At 39.3% G+C, this 25,886-nt stretch overlaps 1 protein-coding gene across 3 annotated transcripts in view; it reads left to right on the top strand.

Moving 5' to 3' along the window:
* GHR (growth hormone receptor) overlaps positions 1-25,886 on the top strand; it is a 146,973-nt gene that overhangs the window by 107,989 nt on the left and 13,098 nt on the right. For 2 of the 3 annotated variants that reach the window (XM_071580740.1, XM_071580739.1), the window contains exons 4-5: positions 14,658-14,699; positions 23,929-24,058. In XM_071580740.1, coding sequence (XP_071436841.1) covers positions 14,658-14,699; positions 23,929-24,058 — 172 coding nt within the window. The remainder of the gene's footprint in view (positions 1-14,657; positions 14,700-23,928; positions 24,059-25,886) is intronic. The other variant, XM_071580741.1, reaches the window with a different exon arrangement.

Genomic DNA, 25,886 nt, shown 5'->3' on the forward strand with positions numbered 1-25,886 from the left:
TCTTACACCCCACATGGTCTCAGATATTTCTTGTTAGAGTTATGAAATTCCTCAGGACATTTTCTACCTAATATTTATAGTCTTATATAAGCTTTATTATTTAAATTTACTGTACAACACTCCTGCGGAAACTGCCCTGTACTGTGCTGTAATTACTGCCCAGATCTACCACTTTGTTAGTAGTCATTTTCTTTAATGAATCATGAAAGATGTGTAAAATGTATTCATAATATTTATATTACTGTTGTTAAGACAGTGTGTTCTTGTGGGATTGTGCAATCTGGAGAGCTTTATAAGTACTTACAAGTATTGCTGACAAGCTGGAGACAGTCCAGCGGAGGGACACTGGATGGATAGAGGGCGGGAGCACACAATAAACAAGGGGAAGCTGAAGAAACTGGCTTTGTTTTTCTGTTACCTACAGGAACTTTTATGGACAAGCCAGTTTCTTCTGAGAGGTACACATAAAAAATAGGAAGGGGTAGTGGTCACAGACTGCAACAGAAGATGACCCATTTCAGCATAAGGAAAATATTCTTTCCCTGCAGACTGAGAAGGTTTTGCCAAAGGGGCCACAGGATCTCCATCTCTTGGATACTCAAAGCAGGACAGGGCAAGGCCTTTAGCAGCCTGATCTGACTTCAAAGATGGCCCCACTTTGGCTATGAGGTTAAACTGGATGACCCCCCAGAAGTCCCTCCTAACCTAAATTATTCTGTCATTCTCACAAATAAATGCATCAAGCACAACTTTGTGTGCTACTCTGCACTGCCAGGCTCACTGATGGCAGAATGACTGTAGGCAGTGTTGCTAACACTTCATGTGATTATGGTTGCCAGAGTTATCCTACTGAAATATTCACAGTTGCCAGTAGCCTCACCATGGAATAGTCTTTTACTGTGTTTGTGAAAATGTGCTCAGATTCTGGTGCTCCTGCAAGAATTCTCAGTTCTGTATGATTGTGCTCAGTAGAAGCTTGTTTGCACTTAGAAACTAAAATCTCCTAAGACCCTGACATCACAGTTTGCCGAGGCTCTCCCAGCAATTAGCACTGACAAGCCTGTGTGTGCTCCCGACGGAGGGTGTCTGAGCACACTGTGTCCCAGGGCTGCAGAGATGAAGCAGAATTTCTCCAGCAGCCAGAGCCAGCTGCTGTGGGCTGGGATGTGGCCAAGCCTGGGAAGCGAGAGCAGGAAGCCTGTCTTGTGTGCGTTCAGTGACCCCTTGTTGCTGCCAAGGCAGTGTGGAGGAGGGAAGGAATAAGTTCAAATTTAGCGGGGACAAGAACTAAAATGGGAGAAAAGGATACAGGCCAGAGTTGTATTTATGCAGCTGTGTGGATATGAGCCGAAGGAGATTCTGTGGCACTGTAAATGCCTATCTTCATATAGCTACCTGCTTCCATGCATTTGGGGCTCCTTCCTGGAGTGGCACTCTCCATATACCAGGAGAATATTCTTGAAAGTATTGAAATTTGGTTTGGATAATCCTTTAGAATAAGTTTACCTGAAGTGCAGTTGGATCCAGCTGTCTATACAGCCTGCACCTGTTATATGCTGCTGACCTATTAACATCATGTAGATATTCCCTAATAGTGATCTCGAATTGCGTAACTTCAGAGCAGATGGGAGGTCCATGTTCTCTGAGACTTGGCTCTCTGGATACGCAGCCAAGGAGCCAGGTTGGACTGGTTTAGACAGGGTGAAAGAGAAGGCAGCTGCCCAGCAATTTGCTCTGTGTTGAAGGACTGCAGTGGCAAGCAAGGAAAAGATTAGGGTTGTCTGAATGGAAAAGAGGAACTGAGCACAACATCTTGAAGAGTGATAAGAAGTCAGAAGCAAATGACAATTTTGTTATACTGAGGCACAAGGGATCACACTGGCAAAGAAATGCACAGAAGGTCGCTACAGCCTACTTTCTTCCAGAACCCAAATTAGAACTGTATTTCTTTTGTCTCATCAGTTTGTTGCTTCGTACCAAAGAGATGTAAATCTCACTGGCAAAGTGCATGTCAAAGCCAGGTATAGAGTGCCAGCAATTAGGCATTTCCCATCCTGGCAGTGCTGCTGCAGTTGGAATTCAGGAAGGTTGGCTCATATTTATTACATATTTTCTTCCTATGTACATATGTCTTTATTTCCACTGTGTGCTACAGCTACAAAAGAAAAACCTCATGTGCTGGGGACTGAGATTCATCCAGGCACTGCACCAGAAGTGTGCCAGTTTGGTCTCATTAGCAGCAACATATTAGCATTTTAAGTGGTTCAAATAGGAACATTTTATTATATTTCTTTTCTCATATTAATCTGAACAGGCTTGTAGTACATTCTGCAGAAGTGTCCCATGGGGGAATTGTCTAGGTACACCCTGTTCCTCATGAGTAAGCATGGCAGAGCCAGCCCCACCCTGTGTTCATTCTGTAATTAATTTGTGTCTATTTTAGTATGAGTGATAGGACTTAAATTGCTCAGGAGTCACTGAGATCTTGACATTCCTAATTTATAACCCAGCTTTCTAAAAAGCCGTTCAAATGTTAATGCCTATTCAGTTTATCTTTGATGTGAACTTAAAAGACTGTTTTCATAGAAAAAATTGTCATTGTCTGTGTCAACAAAGAGTTTTTTCACCAGAAAAAAACCTGTGACAGAAGTAAATCTGTTTATAAATTCTGTAACAAATGGCTAAATGCTGCAACAGCTGCATTATACAAGGATCTTAGAAAGGATGTCAGGGATTTTGTGGCAGCAGTTTGGAGGAAACTTTGTGGTATTTCAAGGACTTGATACCTTTTCATTTGTAATACTTGTGATTTTTGGTTGATACATTTATTATTGCAGTCTTTAAATGGACTTTGGTAAGTTCTCACAGTTACATAAGCAGAGCTGTAGTTCTCCTAGATACTTCTGGACTTCAAGTGGCAAAACAGAATTCACACAAATCATAGAATGGTTTGAGTTTGAAGGAACCTTAAAGATCATCTAGTTCCAACTCTTCTGCCACAGACAGGGTGACCTTCCACTAGACCAGATTGCTCGGGGCCCCATCCAGTCTGGCCTTGAACACCTCCAGGGATGGGGCAGCCACAGCTTCTCTGCGCAACCTGTTCTAGTGCCTCACTAGGTTTATGGTGAATTTCAATTTCATTCTAATATGTTATTCCTAAAGTTAATTATTCCTAGTTCTTCATAAAATGTTCTTCTTAAATGCTTGGCAAAATGTATTTTCAGACTTTTTAGGAAAGAATTCAGTTGTCCTAATAGCAAAAACCTCAAATGTTCCCTGTGGAGCGGGCAGGACAGTTGTGGAATGCATCCTAATTAAAGATACCAAGATAGATCCCTTTGTAAATCTTTCAGGTTGTTTCTTTGTTTTGTTTTGGGGTTTTTCCCTCTGTCTGGGTTGAGCTCCATTTCAGGAGGTTTGCTGGGAACTTCTTTGCCCTGGACAGAAAACAGAGCTGTGCCCTGGGACCATGCCAGGATTTGTCCTTCAGCAAGCAGCCTACTGTCATTAAGAGACAATACATCACACACTCCTACATTTCACCCATCACAGGCAGTGTTGAAAATAATTCAGGGTTGAAGTCAAGAAGTGTGGAATATCAAAGAGAAAATAAAAGAAAATAAGGGTGGAGGGAAGAGGATGTCAAGGGGGTGGACCAGTCTATTCTCAGTGGTGCCAAGCAACAGGACAAGAGACAATGGGCAGAAACTGATGGACAGGAAGTTCTACCCCAGAGAGGCTGTGGAGTCTCCCAATGTGCTCTAAGATGATGCTGCTTGAGCGGAGAAGATGGACCACATGGTACACTGCAGACCCTTCCATCCTTACCCATTCTAGGATTCTGTGAAGCACGATGAGAAAGAAGACAGGGAATACATCAGTGGAAGCAAAGAACTCAGGGAGGAAATGAGGAGGTGAGAAAAAAAATAAAAATGAGAAGTGTGAAAGGGTTTCTGTCACTAGGGACAGTCTGAGGTGCTCAATGCTCTGGAACAGCATGAAAGGGAGTTTTTGTCTCTCATCTTCCCGTCATAAGAATGCTAGTTATTCTCTTTTTGCAAACTGGACTTAATCCCAGCATCACCTTTCATTTGATCTACCTTCCTAGATCCCTGGCAGCAACTGCTCAATTTTCACTGAATGTATATAAGTTAATCGTTCACTTGGATTAGATTATTCCACTAAGCACTTTCTCTTACTGTTGTGTCCCAGGCCATTCCACTGTAACACATTGTTCACTAATAGTACTGGTCATTTGATTCTTTGGGAATTGAAAATGAGAGAGATTTTTGGTTCTTCTGACAGTTCAGAGGCTTACAAGTCTTGATGGTCCCTTCCCTTTTCTTGAGCCCTGCTGTTACTCTCAAACGGATTGCATCAGCGACTGGATTGGAAAGCTTTGCATCCCCTGCCTTCTCTTCATATGTAGTTCAGAAGTCCCAGAGTGAGTAAATGCTGTATGAAGAGCTCCACAAGATTTGCAAGGGTACACTTGCAGGCAGGGGGAAGAAAGAAAGAAATCTATTCCATCTATCTGTGGTAGAATCTCAGTGGCAGAATAAGCACATGGAAAAAGTTCAGGAAATGCTCTGTTCCTTTAGTTCTTCAGACCACTGTTGCTTTTCACATCTCAGCATGTGGAGCAGTCTAAAAACCACCATGAATGCTGTATCTATTCTGGTAACTGAGAAATTAATAGGAGGGTTTTTTCACAAGGAGCTATCAGTCTTACTGGTGATAAATGACTAGATGTTGAAGGGCTTTATTAAACCACCTTTCCCTACAGTTTTCTGTACCCTCCCTTATGACAATCTGCCTGCTTTTATAAAAAATGCTTTAAAAATTACTTTGGCTGTGGACTAAACAGGGGATATGGTTTAGACTTTCCCATGCTTGGCTGGATGCCCAGACTGGTGCTTATATAGCAACTTGCAAGCAAGCCTGAGAGGTGCCATTTACAGAGAGGAGACAGGGTAGAGTTTAAGAGAAGAGTAAAGGACTTTACACCTTTCCAAACTGTGAATTTCATGCTATCGCTGCCATACACCTCCTTCTGACCTCTCTGTATATACATTGTATGTAACTCAGGTTTCCTTGGGGCAGTAAAATGGAATAGGAATTACAAGAACAGAGCTGTGAATTGACAGGAGCTTGCCCAGTATTATTTTACTAAAAGTAGAAAAGAAAGCTTGTATCATGTTTGTGTTAGCAAGTGTTATTGATTTTGTGCCTTACTGACAAGGGATAACAAAACTAGGTTGACTAATCAAATAAATTCTAATTTAATTTTCAGTAGGAAAAAATATTTGGAACCACCACAAGTTGTTAACTCATGTCTGTCTTCCTTGAAGGCTTCTCTTTTCAAAAGCACTGTGAAGTGTGCCAGTGAAAATTTAAAATTCCTTTAGTTTTGTGTCCTATCTACTACATCTTCAATATTTGCTTGCCAAATGCACAGTGAAGAGCAGAAAATGGAGTAAGTACTCCCTTCTGCCTTCCTCCGGTGATGTGCGTCTTGGGGATTTGGAGCCAGAGGTGGTACCTTGATATTTTTTACTACCTTTGAATATTTTTTTCCTGTAAATTTGACGATTGTTCTCTTGAATATATACATGCATAAAATTTTAGGGTCCTAAATGCCACAGCTCAACTACAAGTTTAGTGGTGAAATGCATCCTTTTGTTCCTTTGAACTTGCTACTTACTAGTTGCACTAGCTGTAATGTTTCTGGAGCTGTTTTTCATTTCAAGAGAGAGTAACTTACCAATCTCAGGTTATCTCTTCATTATTTCTACTTTTGAAAATCTCCCTACTAAATTGTCTCTTTCCAGGCTGGAAAGTCCTATCATATTTAATATTTTAAAAATACATTCATTAGCTTTTTTGGTAGCCTTGTCTGAAAACAGTTTAGGATAGGATACAGTTTTCCTGTCCAACTCCAGTGACAGGCAGGGAAAGAGATGTACATGTGTGTTCACCCATGTGTACATACACTTCTGCTCTTCACAGTTGTTTCATTCTCTGTGGTAGGACTTACACAATGCAGCTGGGTGGGGTTAAATGGAGCACAGGGAGCCCCATGGTGCAAATCTACTGCTGTCAAATGTGGCAGCAGCTGTTCGGAAGGAGTTGACAGGCTTTCTGCAGTGCTAATGAGTGACGGCTCTTTGACTTACCTTCTACAAGGCACCACTGGAGATACTCCTTCTTTGTAGTGCTGCTTCTCTAGATGGAACTGATAGTTTAATCTGGTCCTCACTTAACATGGTTTGAAAAGGGCTTGGCACTTTTATAAGAAAAAGGATCCTAATTTGAGCTCAAAATACCTCCTGAGTGATTTCTAAAAGAAGAAAACTTGTAAAAACATATTTGATTTATGGTTCAGTGAGCATACATAGGCATGTTTGGGGGCCAGGTGTAGATTAATCTGTCAGCATTTTGCCACTGTCATAGGAATTTCGAACATGTGCCACCATGTTCTGTGCCCTTAGGACTCAAAAGGGATCACTCCTATGTTTGGTTTCCCAGCTCAGATAACAGCACAAACATCTCACCAACAGATTGAGACTTACACTGACCTATAATAGCATTATATAAGCAGTCACTTTAATAAAAACAATAGGTCTATCTGCACCTCATGTGATAACATTGTGTCCTATGCCAGGGGCCAGTGCAAATTGAGGCACAGTGTGAAGCCTTCAGGATGGTGCATAATGGAGTTGGGGCACATTTCCACAAAGATGATGATGTATTCCTAATTCTAAAGCTATTTTCAAAATGAAGAACAGCCAGAGCACTTAGCATGAGCAAACCACTTTCTCTAGCCTGCTTAGAAATCACTGAACTGTTTCAGATGGAGATTTCCATAAAAACAGGTGCCTGATACTGACATTGTCACCTCAAATGAATAAATTAGAGCAAAGATTAAAACATTTGAATACCTGATTTAGTAGTGGGACACGTAAGGAAGATTTAGGAGGGGCATTATTAGCTCTGCCACTGATATATATTTTATTTTAACATGTTTCTTTTATATCTATTTTGTGATGTGGACACTGACTTTACTCTCACTACTAATCCTAAGTGCTCTCTAGTGCTAAGATCACAAAAACTACTGACGGTCTTGAGTTTTGTTTTGCTATTATCACTGCAGTCTTTTGAGTACAATAATTTTTCTTTCTTCTCCTTTGAAATGCTGTAATTTAATTTGGATGCTTACCTCAAGCTTAATCATTTAGAAATGAACCTGAAAATTTTACACAGTGTACATCAGTATTTCCCATGTTCTTTGATTCCTGATCTTGTTGGGAAAATGTATACCTTGAAATTTGTATTTTTAGTGACAATTTGACATTTCCTTTTATTCTTTCTGGTACAACTAAAGAGCATAGTTAAAATTAAGAAAAATTTTAAAAGTGTTAAAAACACCTTCAGTTTTTCAAATTTCAGAGAAAGCAAAACTGGGCAGTAGCCCTGTATAAAACTTCATGATACTGTTATTTTCTAAACTGGCTTAATTACACCTCCTTAATACACGTCTCTCTGATTTGTTGGAGCCAGAGCTGCTGGAGCTCATTGTATAGTCAAAACAGAAATGTTATCCAAAATTTCAGGTTCATTTAGTCACTATAAATTGCTCTCATTAATTTCATGTGTGGCAAGTGGAAACCATGCAATCTAATTTCTTTTGTCTTTTATGCTAATTCCTGCTGCTGGAACCACACCACAAGTCAAGACAAGGGACTTAATGGGCTTCTGCTTGCATCTCTTACTCCACCCTGTGTGCCATTGCATCATTTTTAAGCTGTGCAGAATCACTGGTACTCAGCCTTAGGCACCTCATGAGAAGCAAGGGGGAGTTCTTGTTTTGTTTTTTTCCCCAAAAATAAGCACTTCATTGCCAGTGAAAGAACTGGGCTCTTCTGTGCTTGGCTGCTTGTTTCCAAACCAGGGCTGCCTCCCACATGCTCGCACAAGCTTTTTTGCAGTCACATGGAAACTGGTTTGACAAACTGATTTGGTTGAAAAATACTCCTTTTCTGAGTGTGCCCCCAACCCCACCACCCTGCCCTCCTGTACTGGCAGTCAGGGGCTTCCCTTCCCTGGTCCAGTGTACCACCTGGTCATACAGGCTGTTGGACAAGGAGTGAGTGGCCTTGGAGCCTCCTTCTTCGTATAGCACAGCCAGCTGTGCCTGCTGCAGGAGTTGGTCAAATTGCAGTCAAGGAGGAGAGATCAGTATCTCCAGATGGCAGATCAATATCTTCTGATGGCAGATCAAACTGCCTCAGCACCTTTCTTCAGGGCATGAATTAGGCTTTTTGAAGTTCAAAGTCAAGAATCCATATCTTTGCAACCAGAAAGCATGCCAAGAAGCCCAGGGAAAAGAAAAGTGGTAGAGCCCACCCAGAACAAGGAAGGCTTTGGGGCAACAGTACTGGCATGTATCCACAGCACCCTGGGAAGTGTTCTGTGGGGGGAATTTTGTCAACACTGTGCTACAGATGTTAAAGATGAGATGCCAGGCTTGTTTGTAGAGATCGGGCACAAGAGATTGTAGCATGGAAAGATTCCCTGTGCTCTATTGCTTTGCCCATAACAGGGAAGCCACAAAGAGATTATTCAACCTTTAACCTAAATTCTGTCCCTCCTGCTTTGGGCAAATGTGTTATTTTAGGATGTGATTTGACTTACTGTTTAGGTAGTTTTCTTACCTGTATCTTGATATGTTTAAAGAAATCCCTCATTGCACTGGATCCTTCATGGCCAGTGAAGGGACCAGACTGAGTGTAGCAGAGTTGTAGAAGGACATTTTCTTGGTCAGACGAGAAGTAGAACACAGTGATTATGAGAGTGATTCTGACTGGATTTAATGCTGATACAATATCTAAATATTGCCAGTGCAGTATCTAAAAAACAACTTTATCATCCTTTGCAATGAATTATAGTCTCTAAAGAGTTATAATATAAGCATTTCAGCTAGAAACATAACAGGTTTACAGCTTTGGCCTTGCAGAATTCACAGCCACAAAGCAACAAAGCACTATGGAGCTGCTTTAGAATATTTTCTCCATATTTGGTTGGATCTTAGGTGCTTTTACTCAGGTATCCAGCAGTGAATATTCCATCTTTGAACTGGATGCACCCTGCAAGCACCTACCCAGGAGCTGCTTCCACCCCTGGGGGACCAGTCTACGCCACTGTCCCAGTGTCCATCCCTTTTACAGGCCAATGTGCACAAGTCAATGCAAACATCTCAACTCCCACGTCTCTGGAACGCATTAATTGTCTGAGCATCCAGTTCCTCCTGCAATATCCCCCTGGTGTTCTTATCTTAGGAAGAACCACATTCCTCATCGGAGAAAAGGAAGAGGGAGGGGTGGTGGCAGGGATGGGAGTGAGACAGGGGCTATGTGTTATCTGCATCCAAAGTCCTGGCTATCTTTTGTTGCTGTCACACTTATCAAGGTCAATGTAAATTAAGTTCTTAGGAGTCTGACATAATGCAAAACCGCATCAGATGGTTTTATCAAAAACATATTGCTGGTCTTGTAAGAGTAAGGAAGGGGTTTATGAGCTGTGAATTTTAATTGCACTATTAATTTTGTGTTGGCACTGCCTGAGAGTGTGAACTCAGTACTTGTGAAGCTGATCCTGGCCATGTGTCCTGTAGCACAGGGAACATGGTGCTATTGTGAAGATCATAATCCTTCACAGTTTGGTTGCCCTCTCTTCTCACCACAGTTGCCATTTCTCTTCTGCTGCAACATCTGGAAGCTTTCACTAGGACAAAGTGTACAAAGTTCATGTCTTCACATCTTTCTTCAAGTCCTGAAGCTGTCATGTCTTTTGTCTGGCTAGTGAGAAAGGAAACAAAGAGAGAAAACGTAAAACACAGTGTCACCACTGGAGCATCTTTTCTCTGTGGCAGTCCCTTTTGTTTACTGCATTACTCTTCTATCTCAGGGAAGAATGAGTTTAATATTATAAATTAAAGGACCACTACTGGATATAACTACTTCTACTTGGCCTTTTTTTCTTTTTTAACTAAGCTCTTATGTATTTCATCTCCCTGTTGTCTTATGAAAGATTAATTTATTAAAGAGATCTGTGTGATGCCTGAACATTGTAAGATGTGATCCATGAAAACAATCCTGAGAGCATATAGAGAAAGAATGGTCTTTGTGTTTCTTATCAACACTTTCTCTTATTTTGAAATTTAAACTGTTGTTGTTTGTATCTTTATTTGTATTTGTGTTATCTTAAACCTGACTCTGTCTGTGGCAGGGCTACTCGGCGGAGTTAATCATATATCCTAATACCATATCTTGTGCAGACATAGCAGAAATGGTGTTTTATTTCTCATGTTTCACGTCATTCAGTATAATGTTGTCTTGGTCATCGACATAAGGTGATAGAAGCACTTGAAGTTTGCCATAAACTCAGAACTTGGCAGCTCTTGATGCTGACTTGGTCCTTGAATGTCCCCTCTGCAGTCTGCATATTCCCTCTGGAGACTTATCTTTATTTGTGATGCAGTGCTGAGTGTTTCAGAGTAGGTGGAAGCAATCAAGATGGTCTCTCTAAGCATAATTTTTTTTTCCAAAGTGTAACTGCATTCCCTGTGCCAGCATTACTTTATCCCAGGTATAAAAAGGGAATGCTGAAAGTCTTTGCTCTCAGACTTCCAACTCAGCTTTGCAGGCCGTGGGGCAAAAAAAATAGGGAGAGCAAACATGATGAGCTTTTATTGACGAGTTCACATCTTAGACATGCCAGTAAGTGCAAGTAGCTCTGAAATGTTGCAACATGCTCAAGAGACTGTATGTTTAATTTTGTAGCTCCCCAGAATAGCAAAGATTGCATATTCTGAAAGAACCGGTGTTAGTTTCAAATTAGGGTGATTTTGTGTGTTACTGAGAAATTGTGCAGGAGCCTAGGTTGGTTCTTGAGGCAAATGCCAATTTCTGCACATTTTCCTTTCTGACTTTTCAGAAAACCAGAATAAATATCACCTATGGCTGTAATACAGATTATTTGGTATCACTTACTTCAGTTGAATAACATTTGTGCATGGTTTTTTTGTTCACAGGCAAGTGTACGTCACTAATATCTTACCTCCAGTCTCCTTTTGTGGCCTCTGTTCTCTCCAATGATCCCTCAAGCACTCAGGGTCATTTTTAGCGTCTGTTTAGTAGTTGCTTTCCATAGCATGCATTTAAAAAGAAGCTGCTTCCAAGTATAAGTGTCATTAGGATTTCATAGTTCATAACTTTGGGTTCTCGTCTTTTTCTGCCTTTTTTGTTTTTTTTCTTCTGTCTTTTTCCACCTACCTATTGTGAGCTGCTTAACGTCTGAAGTGACTGAAAATACCAGGAGTGTTTAAAGGTTGGATGAGGAGTTCAGCATTATAAGTCTCAAGGTAAAGATTTTGCGACTGTCTCTGAGAAATGCTATTGAAACAGGTGCCCTAATGTGTAACTCATCTCAGCATTCCAAACTTGCACTGACTCTTTAGCGTCACCAGGATTTAGCATTTGCTTAAACAAACAGAGACAGTATGATTTGGTGTATAATCAAGAATTGCACATAAGTAAATGGGAGACATTTCACAAGGTCACTCTTGTTGCAGTAACAAAAGCAGCTGTCTGTACAGCAAAAATATGTAAATAATTATGAAGACTTCCCAAACCCAATTTGAATTGCAATCGAGAAACCTAGTATACTGTGAGCAATAAGTTAGTCATCATAAACATTAGAAATTTAAATATTCTAAGCAAAACTGCTATACCGCATGGGATGTGAAACAAGGCTGCCAACCTTAAATGTTGTAAGAAAATGTAGTAAGGATTATTAAATGTAGGAGGAAATTAAAGAGTAACTTTCTACCCAAAACTAAACTGGATTTTGATTTTGTCCTTCTCTCACACATGTGTAAATCCATTTTACCTGCTGATGTTGATTCATACAATAGTAAAATGAGCACCAACCAGAGAGGACCTTTTCTGAAAACAGAACAATTTCCTGAAGTAAAACTTAATATCATCACTCAGGGATGTTCTCACATGAATCATCCTCATAGTTATTTCTATTCATTGTTTTAAATACAAGTCTAACCCTCTTGCATCCATTGTATTTTAATTCTCACCTGCAGAGGGAGTGAATTAATCGCTTAATCCCATATGCCTCGGTGTGCCAAAAATGTAGTTTTGGTCATTTTGTGTAATTACAACTTCCAGTTGTTGATGAGGAAATTATGTGATTATAATGTTATTCTTGAGGCCTGTCTTGAGTAGCACACTCTTTCTCTTGAGTAGCACACTCTTTACTGTGCAGTGGGCTGTAGATGGAATCGTCACACTTGCTGAGACTGTAGTCAGGAAAATCTGGCTAAATGCATACAAGTGACTGTGGGCTGTTGTAAGTTCAATTTTCTCTTACTAAGGCATTGGAGCAAAATCAACAGAACAACTGCTGGCTTTAATGGTGTGTTTGCTGGCACTCACAGAATAATAGGAGAATACTGAGAGAAAATTCAAGGGAGCAAGGAAAGTTGAGCAAGAAGCAAGGTGACACATGGTTGCTGTGGGAGAGGAGTTTGCAGTACCTGCCTTCAGGTTTTCCAAAGCTACAGAGTCTCCAAAGCAGTCAGGGTTTATCTCATAGTAATATCTAGTGTCAATCTATAGCACATATATCAGTGACTGATACTTGCATTTAGCTAACTGAAGGCAAATGGAGCTTTCTAACTAACAGGCAGTTAGTGTGTCTTTAATATGTGTCTTTAATGTGTGTTTGACACAAGAAAGCAAGTTGCTTTTGCCAGGATTTTCTGAGTAATCATTTTGGATTTGGCAACTGTTCTTCTTTCTGACTTCCTAAGCTCAGTCCGGGCTCACACAGCAAACCTCTCTGCTTCTCCTGTTTTCCTCCTGCAAAAAGTAATTTGGGGAAATTTTGTGTAATTGTTTAAGGATAACTGGAATTAGGGCAGTTACAAAACTCTTCATGTATTGTGAGTCGAATGGTCAGAACCTGCTGACATTAACTGCATATTGGAAAGCTCCTAGCAGAGAAGGAAGTGTGCTACTATAGATGTGTAAAAGCATTTTCTGACTGACCTGTGCTTCTTTCATTGTTTTAACGAATCATTAGGTCTACCCTCAATGATAGTGCCTATTTGTTTTTTGTTAATCTAGATAAAGTATGAAAATGGTATTCCTTCTGCATGAATATCACTCAGTGAAATGAGCCCCTCCTTAGCACAATATTCTGAAAACCTATGCTTTTGTCTGAAATTAAGTCTTTTATGGGATGCTAAAGACTAATAATAGCAGTTGTAGAGATCTAGCTTGGTCTTTAGTTAACTTGAATGTTCAGTCTTAGTTCTGTCCTATCAGGAAATGTTTGCATTTTCAAATTTAAAAAATCACAGCTTCCCTCTAAACTCCTCCTATGGTTATTTGAAAACACTGGTTTATGAAATGACATTGGAGGAAGGTGGGAAACAAGACAAATGTGAAAGAACCATTTTTTAATAGCAATCAAACTTCAAAATCTTTCAGAAGCCTATATTTCAAGTAGCAAGTACTTCAAGTGTTATATCTGTGCCCCTTCTCTAACTAAGCTCTGAAGCTCAGGACTGGCAGGACTGGGTTCTTACAAGGACAGAATGGGTGTCAGAGAAGTAAAGTTCAACAGAGGATACATAATGTAAATCAGTCTTGGCAGTCTGTCAAAAAAATATATTTCCTATATAAATCTGCCCACTGTGATTTTGAGTATGATTGTTTTGTCCAGATCTTTAAAGTAAACAAATTTTCGCGGAGAGAAAGGACTTCACCAACAAGCTTATGAAGTTTACAGTGAAGACCTTTTATTTCCCACAGCACACGGTTTATATAGGGTTAGAGGTACATCTTATTGGCTAAAAAGGTCTCACCCCAACACCCTAGAACTTCTAATTGGTTAAAAGCCTATCTCTCACAAGTCCAGTGTTTGTATTATCTCATCCCGATGTTTTGAGGTCCATGTCCGGAGATCAGGAAGGCAGTTGAGACGTTCTCATGAAAACATTTGCAAGGAGTGACTGTCGCCTAACAGACAAACAGCAGGTGTGTGTCCTTGCAAGCTGAAATATCTGCATGATTCTCACAGAGCTGAAGCAGTTTGGATTGCTCAGAAATTCACTTTTTGCAAGCAATCTCACAACAAATCTTCTCTGCAATAGTAAAATAAGGAAGAGTCTGAAGGCTTACTTCAGGCCACTCAGTGCTCTAGACATGACCAGAAGATCTTTTAGGCTCATAGCCAGATTACAGAAATAAAAGCTGAAGGAAAATATGTATTATTCCTTTAAGTTCAACTAATTTCTGAGTCATGAGTGCCCTCCATTTGTGTGTCCTCTGGTGTTTTGTTCATCCTAGTGTTGAATTGCCAATACTTCTGGGACTGGGGGTGTGTTTTTCCACTGTTAATTCTGTCAGTCAAATATAATTGACATGATTTCTCTCACGTTTGGTATTTACACCATCCAGAGTTTCAGAGAAAGTGAAAATGTATCCAGCTCAGCAACTTTCTCATTTTGGGAAGAACTTCAGATACTCCCTGTTTGTAACTTTAAGTGTGTCACATACGTTTCCTTTCATGTGTAGGAGTCCAGCTGGGATCCCAAGCACAAATGTCAAGTCATGGAGGTAAGAGCTGCTTCATTTGGTTGGGTTTTTTTTTCAGAAAAACCTAGTTTGTAAATTAGCAGGATTTTTACATGGTATTTCCCAATAGTACCTTCATTTCTGACCATTAACAGTGGAGATCACTGCTTTAAAAACACTATTAAAAGGATAATCCTAGTAGAACTACAAGAACTCTACCCAAGCAGGAGACAGAACCGTTGTCACAGTCATTTTCCTCTTGAAACCCACTGGAAAGAATGCTCTTACAAAAGCACTGCAGAACTGCAAAGACTCAGGTACTCCAGTTCTTGACAACTATGAGGATAAAAAGAACGGAAAACAATACCTATATTCTGTGGTTTGATTTTTAAATTTCACTGAATCTTCTTTTAAGTTGGTTGCTCATAGTTCACAATTCATTCAAATAGTAAAGATCTGAATTGTGGAATGAGTAAACATCCTAGCTACAGTAACCAAACAGATTTTAAAAAGAACAGGAGAAATACTGCATGATGGAATGTTCTAAAAGTCAATTCAGTCTTTTGTGGGATCCAAAATAAGGTATTATGGTCAGGATGTGCAAAAGGTGGAAGTACTGTATAAGCCCCAGTATACTTCATAGTCTCTCTAAAGATCAAGTTGAGTAGTGATCATGAAAAATTGTGAAAAATCACTAGGACTTTCAGTCTTCATATATTCAAAGCCACACAAAATTTTCAGTCATCACTGTCACTGAGTATGGGAAAAAACTCCTTGGATTGCTCTGAGTACTCAGCTTCAGTTCAGTGCACATAGCCTTGTGTCAGGTAGATCTTGTAGCAGGACTTGTCAGAAGAATTTCTATATCATAAATCAGTAATGTCCTGTGGAGTTTCACTCCAGTTGAACGTAATGAATAATCTTCCTAGTAAGAGTCTCCGGGTATTTTTTCTCTCCATAGTTTTTATATTGCTATGTATATGGCAACTATAACAGGGAGCTTCCCTCTGGACTGAGGAACAAATTGCTGCTGCCCTTTTGGGAGTTTCCTTCAAAGACTTTCAGATAGTTGTTTTGTGGATTGAACTGGCATTTTTACTTCACTTACTTCACTTGAATAAAAACCTCACCAAATTCTAGTACTTCAAATATCAAATGGAGATTGATGAAAATCTCTGTAGAGTACGAGGTAGAATTTTTCTGTCATGTATGAAAGTGTTCTTGCACATACATAAGGCAGTCATTATTTTGAAGAATGGCTAAGGTCTGCAGACGCCAGAAGTAACTTGAAAGTTCAACAACGGAAAGTACAAGAATTTACAGATTGACTCTGGTCTCCCAAAAGCAGTTTGAATTAAAAGGACTGAGCATCAAGAACAAGGCCAGATTGAGGCCAGTATGTTTGTGAGTTACTTCATTCAAATATAACAAGGGTGTGGATGGGGAATAAATAATAAGGAACATTAGGACACTTTTCTGCTGATCTAGCACTGTTTTGATGATGTAATAAAGAGTCTGGAACATAGTGTCATTGGTAATTGACAATACACCGCTGCATTTGACTGTGAATGAATCCTGACAAACCCATGGCCCTGCTTTTATGGACCACTGAATTCATCGGACCTGATGATTGACACTTGTTAGATTTGTGAGGAAGACCTCAGTTTTTCTGTTGTGCTGTCATTATTCTGCAGGTGTCCTTAAAAAGAGACTTGCTGCGTCAGTGCTTGCTTGTTTCTTTTTACATTGTCCGCCGCCTGCTTTCCCCTCCAATCTCTGACCTTAGTGTCTCTTTTGGGTGATCCTAGATACATGCAGTTTCTTCTGTGAGCTGTGAGGTTACGTATGTACCAGACCAAGAAGTTGGTGTCTTCACTACTTAAGCTAACAGTGACTGTATCAGCTGCCACATTCCATTTGTGGTTTGTCAATGTTATGTTTCTTCTACCTTTACTTCAAGTCTTTTGCTACCCTTCTCTGCCTTCGTCTTATATACACTTAGGTCCTCTTGTGCTTTTCTTTCCAAATATGTCATCTTCTCATCCTTTTTTCCTACCTGTGTCTTCGTCCTTCTTTATCTTGTGATCCCTGTTTTTGCTACCTTTGTCCGCTCCCACCACATGTTAGCTGTGCTGTAACTTTTTCTTTGTTAAAACACTCCCCACATTGTTCTCAGGCTGGCTCTTGTGTTGTTTGCTTTCCTAACACTGCTTCACAGGCGTTTGCTGCCACCTGATGTGCCAAGGTGTGCTCCACAGTGCCCTACCCGCTGTAAGCTCCACAGCCCCAGCCACTTCTGCGGGACTCTGGGGCTCAAAGTGCTGCAGTGCTGCCAAAGTGCTCCCTCTGCACAACTTCTTGTTTATAGGAAGGGAGTTAATGTTAAAAAAAGGGAAGTGAGTTGTAAAATTTAGGCAGGACAACCAATATGTGACCTAGCATGACTTTCCATTAAGTTTTGTCGAGTTGCTGTTCTTAACCGGTATTCACATCTGGCAGTTTTACTCCCCATGTCGTCTGAATGCTTTCCTCTTAGAGTTTGGGAAAGTGTTGGAGCCTGGTTTGGGAATGCTGGATTTAGCTTCAGCTTGTCTTTCTGGAATGCTTATCTCTTTGGTTCTGGTTCTGAGCAGCCATCTTTGGAAGTTTTGGAGAGGCCATGTCTCAGCAAGGAGAATCCTGCACCACTGCAAGGTGGCTTTGGAATGCTGCAGGATGGGGAGCAGTGGGTTTGGTTTTAGGCAGCTGTTAACTTTGAACTGGGCATCAGTCTGGAAATTGCTAGTACATTCACAGGAGAAAGGATGTTGGAAATTTTTATCAGTACTTTAGAATTTGTTTGCACTGAGAAGGGCACAGAATACCTGTTGTGATGTTTGCTTATTGCACAGCCTGTTTGCCCACGGGACCTAATTTCCATTTCCACTTCTATGTTTCCTCATATGCCCTACCACATAATGCTAGTCAATACTGAACATCTACAGCAATTGCTGTAACAAATAAAAGCAATTTACATTATTTTTATACATACTTTCTCAAAAATGTAATTTCAATTTGAGTGACAACTACTTAAGCAGTTAAAAGATAATTTGAAAGGGGTTTGTTACATTAACTGCCTTTGATTTACAAATACCATGACCTTTGGCTCTGCTTCTCTCTGTTAATATGAAGGCAGGCTGGTAGATGCAGCTTACCTGTAACAGAAATCCTTTGATTCCACCACTATATGCAAGGGCATGATTTGGAAAGCACATACCAAATGCCATGAAAGATGATACATGTCCACATCCTCAGTCATCCCTGTACTGTCTCATGGGCAGTAGTACTGAGTAATGCTGCATGATTATTTTTCCATCAGTCTTGAGCTTTATTTACTCACTTTTTATGTACTGCCCCTATGGCCCATGCCAGTGAGTCATGTTGATTTTTGTTCTGTGCATGCTTAGCACAGAAGGTGTGGAAAACCAGCACAGCCATTGGACTTCGATGCTGTGGAACAAGCTCTGCTTCTGCAGGCATTTATGCCTTCAACTATATCAGTCTCACTTGACAAAGGAAGGAAGAAGTTTTTTTCTGAAGTAACAGCCTGAACATTTATCTCTTTTGCAGGAGTGCCTTCCTAATATATCTTGAGGTAGCAATCACTAAATTAGTCTTCAAGGCAGAGGTAAAAACTTACTCCTCTTTCATGCTTCTCAGCAAAACATCAGCATTTATCAAGAACTATTACAGTATTTAGACTTACTCCATGGGCAAAATATTCTCTTATGTAGCATTTCCCTTCAGTTTTCACTGTGATATAGTATATTAGAGTTATTAAGCTTCACTTTGTTTCTGTGGAGTATTTTAGGCAAAATGATCTATTTATTACTTGTCTAGAAGACATTTTATTCTTTTCCCCAAATGTTGTTTCAGAATTTTACTGTGGGTCCCTCATGGATAGGTTGTACTTAAGGCAAAACTGAGTCAGACTAGCAAGTAACCTGATGAGGAAGTGACCTGGTTGTTGTCTCCCTGTACTGCATCACACTTTCTCTGTTTAGGACGTCACTTACAAGACTGTACCTATTTAAAATATCACCCACTGACAGCAAATGTTCATTTTGCTGCCCAGTTTAAACAAATCAGAATGTTCTGGTGGCAGAGAAATCAACCTGCTTTTATTAAACTGCCCAACCTTTGATGAGCGTGGTGGGTTCAGGATCTGAATTGGCAGAGAATTCAAGGCACAAATTTGAGCTACAGGAAATAACACTCTAGGTCTTCATAGCTGCTTTCAGTTTTCAATGTAATTAATTCCCTTCTTTATGTTGCCATTTCCTTCTTTCTCTGTTGTGCTCTAGCAATGATGCAGTGTGTATGCTTTGAGATTGGGTTAGATGAAGATATATGCTCTTGCATAAAGTTTCCTCTATCATTGATTCGCATATTGGAACATGTTACTCTTCTGTAAATTTACATTTGCTCTAGGTTTGATAGGTGTAGTAAGTTCTGGTAACTGAGAATTCTACATAAGCTTTCTAAAATTAGCACAGCCAGAAACACTGCTTTTTGTTCAGCAAAAATACATGCTCAATTTCACTTTGTGTTTAGCTAGCTTGATTTTTATGGGTTAGTCATATCCTTGTTTCTCTTCTAGCTACCAAAGTCTCTTATTAATAAGTGATATTTCTGTACAACTTGTATACTCCTCCACCACTGTCTCCACTGAAGCGCTAGAGGTCTGATGGCAAGACTTTCCCCAAGATGATTATAAACTGTTTTGTTACACCCCAATTATAAACTTCAGTTCTTTACTCTTCCACACTTAAAGTCAAATTTTATTAGAGGGACTTCTAAGCCATTCTGAAAAAAAAAAAAAAAAAAAAGGAAATTTAAAGCAAGTAGATGACAATTTTCCCCCTGTTTTTTACTGTTGAATTTGCATATTTGGTCAAGCCATTATCTTGAATGAAGTGATTACTAATTGACAATTTGACTGGAACTTACTGGATCAGGTAGAAAAAGAGCAAATGTGTATCCTTGGGGTTTTTTTGTTCTTCTAGTCCATTTGAAATCGTGGTTTGACAGCCTTTGCTTTCAGTACCCTGCTGCCTTTATGCTAAGTGCATTGAGCTGAGCTGTTGTGTTCAGTATATCACATTCTGGTACAGTTTGTTCAGATGGAGCTCACATGGGGTCCTGCACAATGCTGATAATGACATACGTGGGAAACAAGGAATTCATGAGATCTACCCCAGGAGTGCCAAGCCTCATACAAGTCAATATGACAAACATTTTCTTCAGTCAGTCACAAAAGCCTGTGGTTTTGAAGGCTGGAAACTCTACACAAACTGGAACCAATAAATCGAAAGATTTTTTTTCTTACAGATGGTCATATAATATATATATACTTACATATTTATATATACCAGTAAAACAAGAGTACTGCATGCCGAACACAAATATTCCCTGTTCAAAAATTCTTTGTTGGTTGAAGGAACATCTGAGAGACAAAGAATTAATTGTCCTGTCATGATGAAGTGGAAAACAAAGTGAAACTTGGGAATACATTCCTCTTAAGTTAGAGTTTGAGAGACCAAGTCTTAATGTGTATTCTGTGTGCATTGCTAATCCTCTCCATTGTAACTGATTCCACTTCTGGCTGTGCTATGATCCATTTTCCTACAAGAGTTCATATACCAAAAAGTGTGTATAAAGCTGGTGAATTCACAGAAATAATACTAAGACATTGTAGAGCTTATATCTATGATTCTGCTGGACCTCTCAAAATGTAAGTGCAAATTGATTCAATTCAGCTCTTTTCATCATGTTAAGAAGTGACAGAGCAACTTTATTTACCTCTGGAGATGAGAACATGGTGTATGCAGGCTTTAAATATTATATGTTCTACATATAAATACAGCTATAAATACATCAATAGAAATACTCTAATTTAGGAGGCTTTTCCAGTATATCATTTTCTCAAATTCTTAATCTGTTTCAGTAAAAACAACTATATTTGCATGTAGCTGAGGATAGAAACAGGAAAACCCACAACATGTACTTCCTTGCACACTCTCTCTTTATAGAAGAAAGGAGAGACTTGTGTCTGCTTGATTATAGGTATTACATAATTGAGTCATTTTACTCATGTCTTTGAAGTAAAGGCAGAAAATTTATTTTATTTTTTTCATACTTAGTTTTTAAACAATTATTTGATATCCAATTAAGTAAGAAAATTCAAGTTTGAAAGATGGAACACACACTTTTAAAGTTATAATACTGTTCTTGAATCTTTTATTCTGTTTTATTTTGGATCTATGTTAAGACAGTTTGCAATTTCATTAGCACATGCTGTTTTTAACAATGATTTCTACCACATGAAAATTGTTTGATGAATGATGTAAAACTATATAAAAGCTCAAATCAAGTTCAGTCCAAGAGCATTTTGGAATTTTGCCAAAGCTGTCAAATACTGAATATCATACAAAAAAATCAGGCACAATAGTAAAAATGTTTTCTTTCAGTATTTTCTGAAAAATAACAATGCAATTTTTTCCATTTGCTGCAACACTTCATTTGAAAATTTGTTTCAATTTTTAAAAGAAATTTGAAACAGAATATGCTGGCTAAGAAAAATATGAAAAACCCAACTTTGTTTAAATCTTTCCAATCAAACCAGTTATTTTAGGTTGGCAAGATGAATTCTAAATGCTCTAGGGGGAGTCAGTGGATGCAGGGAAGTGACGGACAGAGAGGTGTAAGCCACACAGCTTGTGAAATCTCTTTACATACCTATGTTCAGACCTTGTTTGGTGTCCAAAATGTAAAATCAGACAATTTTCTGGGATGAGCAAAACCAGAAATGAATAATACCTGATGTGAATGCTTGGCAGTGTATAATATAAAGCACACAATTTAAACCATCAAGACCAAGAAATACAAATTTGCAAGGTCTAGAGTGGCTCTGTCTATCTGAGCCAGAAATAAAGGAGTCAAAATTCAGGAATGCCACAAATTCCTCTTGTGTAGGAGGAAGCACATGGTGCTTGTGAATGACTGTACCTTAATACTTTTTCTGACTGTGAGGGTAAATATTTTTTAACAAGTATTATCATAGTATCACAGGATGGTCTGGGTCAGAAGGGGCCTGTAAAGGTCCTCTAGTCCAACCCTCTTGCAGTCAGCCAGAGCATCTTCAGCTAGACCAGGTTGCTCAGAGCTCAGTCCAGCCTGGCCTTTTATGTTGCCAAGGGTGGGCATCCACCACCTCTCTGGCAACCTGTTCCAGTGTTTCACTGCCCCCACCCTCATCATAAAACATTAGTTCCTTATATCTAGTCTGAAATTCTAATATTCACAATTGTGATACTGCCAAAACATTTGCAAAGAACTTCGCATGCAGGTGCCAGTAACACCTATCTTTTTCCCTGACCAGGGATCATTTCACTACCCATAAATACTTGACTAACGTTTGAAGTGCCTTTAAGACAAATTTTCTTAAGTAAATGTTCATATTTCCCAGATAGTCAGTGAAGAGAGGTAGACACCTGCATATGCCTTTGATCTTCTTCTGAAAGCCTTCCAGGCCAAATAGGGAACATTGGCATTAGACCCTTTGTGCTGGGTAGAATTGGCTGGGGTAGAATTAATATTCTTCTCAGTGGCTGGTACAGGGTTGTGTTTTGGATTTGTACTGAGAGCGTTGATAATATAGAGATGTTTTTGCTATTGCTGAGCAAGGCTTACACAGAGCCAAGGCCTTTTCTGCCTTTTGTAGTGCCACACTGTTGAGGAGACTGGGGATATGTGGGACACTGGGAAGAGACGCAGCCAGGACAGGGGGAGAAGGAAGAAAGGGGTGGTATTTGGAGTGATGGCATTTGTCTTCCAAGTAACCATTATGTATGATGGGGCCCTGCTCTCCTGGAGGTGATTGAAAACCTGTCTGTCCATGGGAAGCAGGGAATCAGTTCTTTGTTTTATTTTGCATCAATTCTTTGTATGTGATTTTTACTTTCCCTGTTACACTGTCTTCATGTCAACCTGCAAGTTTTCCAGCTTTTATCTTTCCAATCTTTCCCTGATTCTGCTGCTGGGGGAGTGAGCAAGCAACTGCATGGTACTTTCATCTCCAGCTAAACCATAACACCCTCAAAAATCAGTAAAAAGTCAAGTCCTTACTTAGATGAATGAGTCACACCTGCAACTTCTGTTCCTATTTTTCTCACAAAGGCTGATGAGGCTGACTTATTGTATCCATCATTTTATGGTCTTACATCGTTTCAGTTTTTATAACAGAAATTATGGATATAGAAGCAGCATGTGGCAGCATGCTTAGAGCTGCTCTTATCTCTCTCAGAACAAGGTTATATCCACACAACATTATATAGGCAAACCTGAGCTCAGCTCAAGGTAGCCCCTTTGAGCACACATATTGTGAAACTTGTCAGCTGGGTACATAGTATACTGTGGTTAGTAGCTCTACAGTACCACACTTTCTTTAAAGCAAGTGCAGGGCTAATTCAGGTCTATCTGTACTGAACTAATCTACACTGAACTAACCAAAAACAGGACAGCCATTCAGTTCAAAGGGGTGATGGTCCTGCTGTGCTCAGCCTTGGTGCAGCCTCAATCAGGTGCAGTGCTGGGCCCTGCAGTTTTAAGAAGGATGTGAAGGTCCTTGAATGTGTCCCAAGGGGAGAAACAAAGGTCGTGCGAGTGCTGGTGACTGGACAGATTGGCATGATTGAGAGCTGCACCAGGACAGGTTTGGACTGGACATTAGGAAGTGTTTCTTTATGTGGTCAAACTCTGAAACAGGCTTTCTAGACAGGTGGTTGTTGCCTCAAGTCTGACAGTGTTTAAGAGGCATTTGGACAGTGCCCTTAATAACAGGCTGTAACTTTTGGTCAGCCCTGAGTGGTCAGGCAGTTGGACTAGATAATTGTTGTAGGTCCCTTCCATCTGAAATAGTCTTTTCTATTCTACTCAGCCACAGCTGTAAGGCTGGGAAACCCCCATGCCATGTGTCAGACTGTGATACTAACACTTCTACATAGTACAAAAGAGAGCTTGACCCATCTTTTAAATTTGGCTTCTTACAGGTATAGTCATCTACATGTATATGCACGTAAGAAGAATTTTAATCTTGTCTCATTTTATATAAGGAATTGGAAGAAAAGTTAATTATTCATTAAAAATGCTGTTTCATTTTAACAGCATGTTAGTCTGGCTTATGGATTTGTTTAATGTGTGTCCTTCTGTCCTCTGCCATTTTTCATGACAGACCTTTTGCAGTGGCCACAAATCAGCAAATGCAGATCACCTGAAATGGAGACATTTTCATGTTATTGGACTGATGGAAATTTTTATAACCTCACTGCTCCAAGAACAATACAACTATTGTACATGAAAAGGTAATAAAAACTGAAAGAGGATATAAGAGAGGAGTTATTTATTTTGCTGTGCTTGTTAGCTTGTTACTGTTAAATTTTGTTATATGGTGTTTTTAAGAGCATAAAACTGTTTTAAGTGCATTATTGTCAGTGTGTTAGAATTTATTGGTAATTATTAAGCAATTTGTAGCAAAAAGCGTTATTTGACAAATAATTAAGAACACATTCTTTTGAAATTTAGGTCCAGGTTGCAGAATCTAAAACTGAACATTATATGGATTGAGAAAGGATTTTTTAATTGACTACTTCAGTTATTCCTTATAAATCTGACTTGCAATGCTGAAATTCCTTATACCTGACCGATGTGGAGTTTGGATACATCTCCTTTGAGTTCTCTTTGATCAATTCCTGTATTAAAGTCTGAAAGTGCAGGTTCAGATGAGAAGGCTGCTCCAAGAATAGGGATTGTGTTTCATTGAGCCATGTTCAATTATGATTCACGTCCCACTTAAGCTTTTTTAATTTTCATTTTGTTACAATGATTATCTGGAAAGAGGACATGAACTTTACCAGTAATGGCTATTCATGAGAACAGGCCTTATGTTCACTGGAACAGGGCGTTGTGAGTTTCTATTCTCTGTAACAGAGTTTCAATCTTTTTGATCAACACATACTTTGTGATGTAGTTGATACATCTGCATGGGAAATTTGAGCTTAATGGCAAGGCTGGCTTCCTTTGTTACTCTTCCAGGACCTCTCAGAAATTACAGAATATAGAATGGTTTAGGTTAGAAGGGACCATAAAGTTCACCTATTTTCTAACTCCTCTGCAATGGGCAAAGACACAATATTTAAGTGTAAATGTTAGCTGGCAGTTGTCAGTGGCACATCCCATGAGATTACAAACTTTAAAAATAAATTAAATTCTATGATAAAGCAGTACCAGATACATTGAGCAGATCATATATTTAATATTTGTGCTTGCCATTAGAATACTACAATAAAAGATGTAGTAAAAATATTTCTGTTTCAATGTGCAAGGTACAGTTAAGGCTCAGGACTGAACTTTGTCATCTAAACCAATCTTCTGCTTACATAGGCCAAAGTATCTTAATTGTGTACACCTTTATTGATAAAGTCCTAAGTCTGTCAGAGTTACAGCATTTTGTTCAGAGCAGTGTCTGGTCTCATCAGCTAGGCACAAGATCAGTGGCAGAAATGTTTTCTACTCAATTTATGTAGCATCTGCCTTTTTAGTTTTTAAGCACCCACTCCAGTACTGAAGGCTGCACTTGACTTAACTGATGTAATCATCCTTCTGTGCAGCTTCAATGGCTCTTACAAAGAAAAGGCATTTAAGGTTCATATTTTTTAACAAACCAAGACTTTAATTTTTCAAAAGATCCTTTTTCAGTTTATATTTATTGTGAGGTAATATCATGATTAAAACCAGCAGCAGCAGGTCTGTTCACTAGGATAATTTGTTTCTCTCAAGTGAGTTCAGAAATGCTGAATACATGTCTGTTACTTTCCCTATACACTACTCCTAACAATTTACACATTCCCATTTTGCTTTAGCTACAGACGTTTTGAAACTACTGAGTTCATGCTACTCTGTATAACTACTGGTTTGTCTTTTTAAGATCTGAAATGGATATAGTATTTCCTGCTGCAATTCTTTTATTTACAAAGAACATTTATGAATTTTTTAACAAAGACTGAAAAAATATAAATGGTTTCTTGCTGGTATTTCCAAGGTTGGGTTTTAGAAATTCTGTATGCCTTCCTCACACATTGTCTTCTTTCGCATCCTGTAGTGCTGGGTTGGTTTGTGCCAGCTCTCCTGCAG

The sequence above is a fragment of the Pithys albifrons genome, chromosome Z (assembly GCF_047495875.1).
Source record: "Pithys albifrons albifrons isolate INPA30051 chromosome Z, PitAlb_v1, whole genome shotgun sequence".
Taxonomy (NCBI): domain Eukaryota; kingdom Metazoa; phylum Chordata; class Aves; order Passeriformes; family Thamnophilidae; genus Pithys; species Pithys albifrons.